Source organism: Scardinius erythrophthalmus (genome assembly GCF_964197995.2).
Source record: "Scardinius erythrophthalmus genome assembly, chromosome: 2".
NCBI classification, from domain to species: Eukaryota; Metazoa; Chordata; class Actinopteri; order Cypriniformes; family Leuciscidae; genus Scardinius; species Scardinius erythrophthalmus.
Window position 1 is genome coordinate 32,462,140 of NC_138222.1, and position 11,320 is coordinate 32,473,459.

Sequence of the window (11,320 nt, forward strand, 5' to 3'; positions counted from 1 at the left end):
ACCAATCAGGTCAACGTGCGGGCAGGCTTTAGCATATCATTAACTGCTGAAAAGCAAGAGAGTCTCAAGAGAAGCCATGTTATCCTGGTATATTTTTATGTTGATAGGAAAAATCGGGAACATTTAGCAATATAGCGGGTGAATTATGTATATGATGATGTTATGACGAACTATGCCTTTCTTCACTGATTTTCTATGATTTTCAAAGCGTTTCTAAGGATGTTGATTTTCAGAAGGCAGACTGAGATGGCGAACGGGAACATGATTTGTGTAACATTAGCAACACATTATTAGCTGTTTGATAACATAGTCAAGCAAAAGGCTACACATATTAATTACCGTTATGTGTCCGACGTTGTAAAGAGCGATACAATTGTGCGCTACAAAGTTTACAATTTACACAGCTAAATTGTGTTTACTACAGCAACATGAGTAAAGCTGACTGGGTGAATCTCTGAGCTGGTGTGAGTGAGTCGGGGCGGGGCAAATTTGCATATTCAAAGTTACATTCAAGCTATTTTAAGGCATGAACAAAAATATTTCAAAGAAGAAAAAAAACGTTTAAATATGTAATTTTGGTGATCAAAAATTAGTTTTAAGGGATAGTTATTGACTACAGGGAGACTTTAAATCAGATCTACTGAAATACACCACATTTTACCACTAACAAACTCTAGATCACATTTTGCTTCTAACATTCAAACTGACTGGGCAACATTCATTACCGGTATTTGCTCAAAAAACAAACAATACTACAAAAATTGCACAAAAAAATATTTATTGATGTGGTAATCTGACAGTGCATGTAATTAAAGCATATCCACTCTTCACAGAAACACTAGAAGGTGGAATGTGGATGCATGCAACATGCCTTAAAATACTATAGTAAACCAGGAGACACTCCCATACACTGCTGAAGCTCACATTTATAATACTGGTTCAATAGCTGAGCAGTGCCACTGTAAGAAAAGTACATTGCTAGGTGAGCACGATGAGACAAATCTTGCCTTTTTTGCAGTGCTTTGGCAAACCATTGGCATTATATCGATATTACAAGACTTAACACCAATGTTTAGACGTGTGGAAATGAGACAGGTGACTGTGGCCAGCCAACCACCTGCCAATTTCATGTATGATGTAAACTTATTTTATTGCTACAAAACTTTATTATTATTCCAAATCCAGGGCTTCATCACCACGTCATGGATAATTGTTTTAAAAGAAAATTCAAGAGAACATAGTTTGAGAAAATGTACTCCCAAAATAGTTCTAATTAGTAAACACACACAGCTCCCAAATAAAGAAATAGAGAAAGGCTCGTACATACTGTAAAAACTGAAAGCAAACTGAAGCTGTTGGAGGCAGTATATAAACATGATAAACGGTACAATACTGCCCCCCCCCCCCCCCCAAAAAAAAAAAAAAACTCAATAAGCTTGATTGATGTGAAACTTTTTCACTGGAATAATTCACAGTTTTTGGAAAATCAAATGAGAGGGACGATTGTATGGATGTATATACAAAGACTATAAAAATCTCTAAAGCCCTAGATTCACAGACAGGGCTTAGATTAAGCCAGAATCAGGCCTTAGTTCAATTAGAATATTTAAGTAGCTTTTATAAACGTGTCTTAGAAAAAAAAACATCACTGATGTGCATCTTAAGACAAAACAATGGCTCTGACATATTTTAAGATATGTCAGTGCAAGTTGCTTCCAGTTGAAACAGCTAAAACACGCATTTTCGTCTGGGACTGGCTTAAGCCTTGTCTGTGAAACCGGGGATAAAGCTTCTATTCTGTGATGCAACATTTGAAATACATTGTTTAATTCTAGTGACAAAAAGTTCAGAACAAACAATAAAAAAGTTATATCAAAGAGTCTGTTTTGGTTATCAGGCACTGTAGTGGTCACACACCAGGATTTTGGACACAAACACAGCTTTAGTCAGAGTCAGAGTCTGAGTCATCATCTGTGAGGAAGAAGAATATGTTATTCTGGAAGAGAAATGAAGGAGGACAGCCTCTGAGTAACAACAGGAAAAAGAAAAAATAGATGGGGAATTCCAAGTGAAAAAAAACAAAAAAACGCACTGTACGTTTAATGCATGAGGATTACTAATACAGATTGCTTGTAACAAGGGTTAATTCATATATGATACTGAAGGAGTTCAGCCTGCCTAGTCACATAACTAGAATAAACGCTACACTGTGGATGATTCTTTATAAAGTTATGAAACCACGTTTGATAAGAAACCACATCACCCTTCCACTTCCTGCGACTGGTCTCACTAATATTCTTGCTGCTTTAGTATGATATGGAAAGATTAGTGTAAGCAATCATTCCTGTGAATGAGACTTCAGCAGAGAAAAGAGAACTTTAGCTAAGAATTTTGGTTACACTTTATTTTAAGGTGTCCTTGTTACAATGTAATTACACATTTAAGTACTGAATAATATTAAGCAACTACATGTACTTACTATAGGGTTAGGGTAAGATTAGGATTTGGTAGAGGGTTAGTTGCACATTATTATGCAGAATGTACTGTTATGGTAAGTACATACAACATTTGTAACAAGGACACTGTAAAATAAAGTGTTACCAGAATTATTATATATATATTTTTAAAGCTGTCTCTTACGCTCACCAAAGCTCCATTTATATCATCATCAAAATAATACGAAAACAGTAATATTGGGAATTATTATTTTAATTTTATTGAAATTAATTATTTTAATTTTAATATTTTGTAACAATATAAACATATTTACTGTCACATCTGATCAATTTAATATATCCCTGCTGAATAAAAGTATTAATTTCTAAAAGCATTAAAAATAATCTTTCTGACCCCAAAAGTTTGAAAGGTAGTATAAATAAGAGCTCTGTATAAATACCTCGTGTGTTTGGTGGTTCATCGCTGGAGTCACCTCCCTTGAGGAAATTGGCCAGTTCATTAAAGATGAAATAAAAGTCCAGGGCGAAGATTATTGTGGCAACAAAGCCAAAGACCTAAGACGTGAAAGAGAAAGACACATGAGACCAGTCTAAACATCACACGACTGAGTCACATGTAGCAACTATAATCATAGCTAAACAGTGCTGTCACTGATGGTGGCGATAAAGAGAATTTGTCTGAAGTGATGTGAGCCTACCCCAGCAGCCTTTGAGGCTCCATCCGGATATTTGGACACAGATATTATAGAGATGATGAAAAAGATAATGGAGGCGCTGACACAGCGCAGGAAGTCCTTGATGATACAACAGACATGGAGATTTGGAAAGGAGGACGGAATTTTGGTAGTATAATTTGATCCAGCACAGTCATTTTGTTTGTAGGTCAGTAAACTTACCATGAGGGGCCAGTGAAAGCCCTTAAATTTCTCATTGAACTTTGTAGAATAAGCAAACAGCAGGAAGAGGGCCGCCAAGAACTCAATGAAGGGAGCGGTGACGAAGGCAGCTGCTGTTGAAGCAGCAAAGCACACAAAGCTGATGAAGGACAGCACCTGAGGAGACAGGAAACACGAGGATGCATTTTTATTTAACCCTTGTATGGTGTTCGGGTATGTAGGACCCGGTTTCATTTTTTAATCAAAAGAAAAATGATACGATTAATAATTTTTTCAAACTCAGACTCATTGGCCTTGGCTCATTTTCTGTGAAGAATATATATCAGAACACATTTTCAATGACCACATTATTTGGGACAGGTTGAGAACACTGCTTGACCTATAAGACAAAAACATCAGTCTGATCAATATCTGCCTTAACAGAAAGCTGCTTCTAACACTTTAAACACTGCCTGATTGGCTGTCAATGTTTTTATTTTTTATTATTATCTTTCATTAGCTGGAAAAAATCATTCTGAAAGTGATTCCAATTATATCGTTTCTCTGTGTCATTATCATTATACCGTAGATGTGGTGTGGACTTTCCTATTCTCAAAGAATTAAAACGATTATTAAAAATATATAGTTATTGTCCTTAGTGTAGACGGGCATTTATTGTAAAGCCTACTAAAATAAATTAAAGTATCAACCTCAATCATATAGCCTGAGAAGCCAAATATAAATATATTTTTATAAAACAACAGTTATTTCCAGTCAGCAATCTTGATTATACTGTATATAATCATTATAAATACTTTCTATATAACAGCAGTGCATGAATTGGATTGAGCATTTTTTTTAAGTTGAAATGTCTGTTTTAGACAGATAATCAACCGCAGCTTCAAAAAACAAGGCCAAAACAAGCCCAATATTACCAATAAATGAGCCTGCTACATATCAAACTGAAACCACTCAGAGTTTGAAAAGCAAAAACAGACGTTATTTTACAAAAATCATCACACTACAACAAAGCGGGAGAGTGAAAGTGTATGTTGCCGCCATTGCCGCACATCATGATGCAGTTGATGGTAAGTCTCTGGGAAAGCACGACCTGATCGTCAGGCTCCTGAGGGGAGCGAAGAGACTGAATCCTCCTCGTCCTCCCCTCGTACCCTCTTGGGACCTCTCAGTGGTGTTAACTGCCCTGCAGAGTGCTCCCTTTGAGCCTCTGCAATCAGTGGAGCTTAAGTTCCTGTCTATGAAGACAGCGCTCCTGGTTGCATTGGCCTCCATCAAGAGGGTAGGGGACCTGCAGGCATTTTCGGTTGAAGAAGTGACCCTGGAATTCGGGCCGGCTAACTCTCACGTGATCCTGAGACCCCGGCCTGGATATGTGCCCAAGTTTCCCACCACACCCTTTCGAGACCAGGTGGTGAACCTGCAAGCGCTGCCCTTGGAGGAGGCAGACCCAGCCTTGGCACTGCTCTGTCCAGTACGCGCTCTCCGTGCTTACGTAGACAGAACGCAGTGTTTCAGGACCTCAGACCAGCTCTTTGTCTATTATGGTGGGAAGCTGAAGGGAAAGGCTCTCTCCAAGCAAAGGTTGTCTCACTGGATAGTGGACGCCATTGCTTTGGCTTACCAGCAGCAAGGTCGACCGTGCCCCCCTTGGTGTGACGGCCCACTCCACTCAGGCTCTCTTGGGCTCTAGCGCATGGCGCCTCGCTAACAGACATTTGTAGAGCTGCAGGCTGGGCGACACCTAACACATTCGCGAGATTCTATAAAACAATTTTAAAAACAACACATTTCAGCGCTTATTTAACAAACGAACGAAATGAATGCTCAGCTAGTTAACTGAAGATGTTTTATTTATGTGTATTGGTATATTAGTGCCACGAGATGTTTCAAAAGTGGTGGGGACCTTAGCAAAAAGTGGTGGGGACATGTCCCGACTCCCACCCGCAAATTACGCCTATGTTAAAATAACACTTGCCTGATGGGTTATGCTATGGCTAGATCGGACGTTGACGTTACTTCTGTGAGTTGAGAAAGCGAAGCATAAGGATGTAGTGTGATCACGATCCGAGATCCCGCGAGATCCATGTGTTTGGCATCTTGTCCTATCTTTTAAATCACGCTACAGTAGTCTGAAGGAAAAAGTGCTTTATTTGTAATTTAAAATAATGGTGTTGATGATTTTTAGAGACCCCCACAGGTGTATGATTTTTCATGGGAGCTCATCCTCTCTCTATGGGAGCTCCCAGTGGCTCCCACTTAATTCGAACCATGCTTATATACCCACGAGGTGGGGCGGAGTTACGCTATGCAAATTCCGCAGACCCATGGCATTTCATTGCCATTGGCTCGTTTTATATACTCGAAGGTGATAGGCTTTCTAAGCGAAACCCCATTCGTCGTCACTGACGTAACTGAGTAGGGAACGAGGGTTACATACGTAACCGTGACGTTACTTGTCAGATTTTCCTAACAAGGATATTTGTAAAATAAGCCCCCCCAAAAAATAATGCGCAAAAAAAGAAGCCTAAAGTAACGTTTTGTAAGCGGAATTGGCAACTCTGATTACGGCTTATCGAAAAAATAAAAAATGCAGGGTGGGGACTTGGTTCTATCCATTGGTTATTGACTGGATTTTGAGATGTGGGCGTTGCACTGAAAAATGGAGGCAGATGAACATGAGTTTGGGTTTAAGCAGACTATTGGAGAAGTCCGGCATACTTCACCAGAGAGAAGTCTGTCGTTTTCACCAGAAGATCAAGTTATGACATTCTGATTGAAAATTACGAGGTCAAAAACAAAAACATGGAATCATTCACAATAAGATTTATAACATGAATTTGGAAAATACTGTACATTTCTATTAAGGAAGAGAAAAGTTGGCACACCACAGCTCCAAAAATAGAACAATTATTAATTTATGTTCTCACCACAGGTGACGTTTCGATCCTAAAAGCTTTTCGCGCCTGGAGCTTTTAGGCTTCAAATGTTACCTGTGGTGAGAAAATAAATAAATAAATATTTTTCTATTTCTGGAGCTGTGGGGTGCCAGCTTTTCTCTTTCTTTTTGCAAATTTTTGTGGTTGAGCACCCTCATTAAGGTTTTTTTTTTTTTTTGCCTTTTGCCTTGTGCACACTTTGTGTTGAATGTTTGTAAAAATAAATTTCCATAAAATTTTAATTTCATGACAACCTTATTATTTATTTTATTATCCAACTCTTATGGAACTAGGCTACTTGGCATTGGCGAAGAACAAATATAGGCCTAACAACTGGCCACATTTTTGTCTGAACTAAATAACACAATATTAGCCTAATTATTTGTTTAGCACAACAAAATATTTGGTCCCACTTTATATTAAGTGGCTTTAAGTACTATGTACTTACGTCGACAAATAAGTACAAATAAGTTATTGTGTTCATGTTGTATTGTAAAACACTTTTGCTGATATTGAGGTGTGATACGGGTAAGGTTAGGGACAGGTGTGGTAGTATGGGTCGGTTTAAGGGTGGGTTAAGGTGTAAGGGAAGATTCAACAGTAATTATAAATGTAATTATACATAAACTAATTACAGCTGTAATTACATGCAGGTATTTTTAAAACATACAGTGTAAAAACATGTAGGCCTATGTACACAATAAGTCCATTGTATCAAATTATTAATTTCAATGTAAGTCCATAGTAGGCCTACTTACTTAAAGCCACTTAATATAAAGTGGGACCAAATATTTTGCATACAATATCAAGGAGGTTTGGTGACCTCTGTAAAAAAGCCACTATGCTACTAGCCTTGATAAATGAACAAGGATGACCTCTCCAGATGAACAACGTTTGAAATGGTTTGACCTACTGTATCATAGAAAACAGCTAATTTGCTCATTCTCATTTACTTCATTCATTCATTCATTAAAGAAACAGAAACTTTTCAGAACAAACATATTAAAAGACAATTAGGCCTGAATAATAATCAGCGAAAAACAGATCGATAAGAAAAAGAAACTCAAATCAGAAAATGCCAAGATTTAAGTCGCAGAAAGCACAACTATGTGCATCCAGCTGAAAAAACAAACAAACAAACAAACATACAATTTAACAGATAATAGAATTCCACAAAACAATGCAATTATGACTTACATACTAGCTATCATGGGTGAATAACAAATAAATGTCGAAAAGCGTACCACTTCACCGAGCAGCAGTAGTCCTTTTCGGGAGGAGATGAATTCTTTACTCGGGAGAAGAGAATGAATTACGGTCTGTCGTGACCGGTTACTATCCGACGCCTCGATGTCCCCCATCACGCTGACGAAACTCTTCTGTTACCGAATAAAGTTCAAAGTAGTGATGCGTCCCACTATCCGCTATGAGACAGCTACACTTCGCAAATCGGCATAACTTTCCACGAAGTGGAAACGGAAATAATGACTGCGGAAACGAAGCACACAAAAGAGCAGCATCTGCATTCCCGAAATCTGGAGACCGTTAATAAGTGAACAGAGAATGTGAGCGAAACATCTCTCACATCACAGGAGTCTCCAAGTAGCAGCTGTAAAGATAGCCTATTATGTGCAACAACTGCACATTTCTGACTGAACAGTTTTAAACCCTTATCCTCTGTTTGGGGTCTGAATCTGACAGACTTCAAGCCCCGTTTAAGCTAGTAAAAACATGGAAGGTATTTGACTTTGGCTAACATGTTGTTCATACTTTATTTCGACCCTCTGATAACAAATTGTAATGTAGACATGCATTTTCTATAAAGCTGATTTGAAACAATATGTATTGTGAAAAGCGCTATACAAATAAATGTGTTTAACAAACAAAATAAATAACAGATAATAAAGTTTCCTGAATGTTTTTAGAGGTCTTTAATGAAAAATGTATTTGAGGTAGCCTGATAAGTCATAAATGCAACCACTGAATGTAATTAACCTATTTTGTGAACATACCGACATTCTTTAAATATATAATGTATGTTTAATAACGTATGTAGGCCTATGTTTTTATATTGAACATGCTTGAAGAGATTGTTCTTGCTGGGATCAACTCCAAATTTGCATAATAATTCTGGATAACAACACATTTTTACTTGTGGAATAAGGCAATTAAATCAGTCGGGGTTAATGTTTTAAGACAATAACAATAAGATCCTCAATTTGATTCACATGGACAAATGTATTTTGAGCGGTGATAATTTGTGCATAGGTTTCCCTTAGGTTTAACATGTATGCATTATTCATGAAAGAAGTGAATACATTATTACTATACAAGCACTTTACAATCGTATTTTGGTGAAAATGGTCCGTTCACAAAATGAGAGAGCTGGTCCTGCAGAGCTTTAACCTCCCCCTTCTTGGGCCTCTGTGGTGGTTCTTGACTTGTTGAATGTGATTTTTTTGAGAAGGATATAGCCATCCAAAGACAAAAAGGCTGCAGCCACAAAGCCCACAATCTGTCAACCAAAAGACACTGAATAGTGAGAAACTTGTGTCATAATGTCTGGGTCATTCACAATGACATTCACAAGGATGGAATACGTTTGAAAACGTCTGACAGATTTAATAAGGCCTGCATAATCAGTGAAAATATAAAGAGAGAGTTCCAGGAAGAGAGGATGTGCGAATTCTCACCCCTCCGCTCAGTGTGCCCTTCACTGTGTACGTAGACACTGCTACCAGGCTAAGAATACACATCAGTGCAGCTGCAAAGAATGAGTTGAACACATCCTGTGGAGCAAAAGTGCATTGACAATAATTGTGTTTGCAATAACAACTGCAGTTGCAGGTATATTCGCATTGATTCAATCAAGTGCATAGATGTATGCTCTTACAATAAGGGGCCAGAAGAAGAAAGTGAACATCTTGTTGAGTTTCAGTAGGTAGAGCAGAAGAAATCCAAATGTGATGAAAAACTCCATGCATGTTGCGGCAATGTAGGGGGGCCTAGAAGCCACTGCATAACACACAAATGCCACAAAAACACACACCTGCCAAGACAATATTACTCAAGGGTTGTTCGAGGACAAGACATTTAGTAAGATGGTTTTAGACTATAGATGTTGCGTTATTGGAATGTAATGTGATTTTTTGTATAATGTTTTTCAACATTCTTTGAATTTACATTGTGTCAAATCATCTGTGCGAACCTTGTTGTTCTTGTTGTTGTTTTAAGCAGGTTTACATTGTTTCCCTTTCTAACAATGTTGTATTCAAAGTATCAAGCCTGTGCCTTGTACTAGCCTATTTAAACAAGTCAGTGATTGTCTGAGGATTTGTCCTTACCAAAAAGTATTTTAAAAAGTGTGCAGAAAACTACCATGTAAAATTTTTCACAAATGTCTCACCATTTCTGCTATTTTCAGTAGACCTTTTGTGGACTTCAAAAAGGCCAAATCAACTTCCATTGCGGCATTAATATGATCTTTGTTCATATGTTTTATGTCGACGAGTTGCTCTCAAAGCACAGCTTGTCAGACTTAAAACATTACTTCCTGATTGAATGCTTCCTCTTAGTATCAGGAAATGACTAATTTCACATCTTTTTTTAAATGCACTCAACAGTTTTTCATCAGTAAAAACGGATTATCTGCATTTAGACTTGTTCAGATCTTATCAGATCTTTCTGTCTGGTGATAATATTCATGGATGCATTGAAAATTATGTAGGGTGAATGCTAAAAGTGATAAACATTCTTATGTATGTATGTATGTATGTATGTATATTACAGCTGGTCTATGATTTAGACTCCAGCCCTCAAGTGTCCTTCGCATATAGCAGCCCTTAATTGGTCCTGCAGTTTCTCTCAGGTGTGTTCCCAATTATTATTTTTTTAAATACATGTAATGTCACTATCTTGGATCAAATAAAAAATATAAATGTATGCATTTTTTTCAGATTTTTGGGGATATTTTTGATTTTATTTACCTCTAAATGTACAATATTTTTGTTGTAAAATAAGTTTATTTTATATTTAATATTTATTTCACTTATTAAAAAAAAATCATTCCAGTAAGTTCAGACAGCTTTGGTGACATGGTGGTATAAAATAGCAAAAGAGCAACAATATCAATAGCCACTATAGATGCTGTACTCACTCACTGGCTGCATATAGGCTGAAATCTATAAACCATTGTTGTAACGAACTTAACCTCTTAACTGTCTCCATGTTTAGTTAAAATTGTAAAATGATTTAACAACCATTTGTGTTGGGTGAGACTATACAAAGATGCCAAAATATACTTACAGACAAATATGACCATGCTATAAGGAAAAGGCAAAGTAGGAGACAGAGTAATCCTTTATTTCTAACAAAAAACATCAAATTTCAAACTCAAAAAAAGTACCAAACGGGTAAGAATAAACAATAAACCTAACAATAACTCAATGAAGGTAAATGGTAACAAACAGGTAAAGAATAAACTATGTACAACATGTTTTGTTTGGAAGCATACAACTCTTGCAGTAGGACTTTGATCTGATTTTGAAGTAAGTAAGTTGTGTGTGTGTGTGTGTGTGTGTGTGTGTGTGTGTGTGTGTGTGTGTGTGTGTGTGTGTGTGTGTGTGTGTGTGTGTGTGTGTGTGTGTGTGTGTGTGTGTGTGTGTGTGTGTGTGTGTGTGTGTGTGTGGCTGATTGGCACATTAAATAAAATGCTCACTTATTGGCTCATTCAATTCTCTGTTTCTGTATGTGTGAGTGGCTGTTTTTATTTGACAAAGTAAAAAAAAAAAAACTGCTCTGTTATAGGCTCATTCAATGGCTTTCAATGCAATGCTTTTGTGGATGTGTGTGTGCGTGTGTGTATGAGTGAGTGTGATTGTTTGCCACATTGAGAATGTTGTATAGGCTCACCCCTTCATTTATGTGTATGTTTGATCTGCATTGTGGTGTATTTATTGATTTTTATTGGCCAAATAAAATTTTTTGCTCTGAATTATAGTATTTCCTATTTATTTCCTATGGGTGCCCACTT

The 11,320-nt window shown here is 37.2% G+C and overlaps 2 protein-coding genes across 2 annotated transcripts; both read right to left on the reverse strand.

Moving 5' to 3' along the window:
- Positions 1-763: 763 nt before the first annotated feature.
- Positions 764-8,001, reverse strand: cmtm3 (CKLF-like MARVEL transmembrane domain containing 3). Its single transcript, XM_081347155.1, has 5 exons — positions 7,533-8,001; positions 3,353-3,508; positions 3,155-3,250; positions 2,897-3,011; positions 764-1,971 (listed from the first exon to the last, which is right to left on the reverse strand). Exons 1-5 carry the CDS (start codon positions 7,647-7,649, stop codon positions 1,943-1,945), a joined length of 513 nt encoding a protein of 170 aa, XP_081203281.1. The 5' UTR covers positions 7,650-8,001; the 3' UTR covers positions 764-1,942.
- cklf (chemokine like factor) lies at positions 7,533-9,867 on the reverse strand. Its single transcript, XM_081347177.1, has 4 exons — positions 9,695-9,867; positions 9,182-9,337; positions 8,982-9,077; positions 7,533-8,803 (listed from the first exon to the last, which is right to left on the reverse strand). The coding sequence occupies exons 1-4, from the start codon at positions 9,779-9,781 to the stop codon at positions 8,690-8,692; spliced, it is 453 nt and encodes a 150-aa protein (XP_081203303.1). The 5' UTR covers positions 9,782-9,867; the 3' UTR covers positions 7,533-8,689.
- Between the last annotated feature and the right edge of the window lie 1,453 nt (positions 9,868-11,320).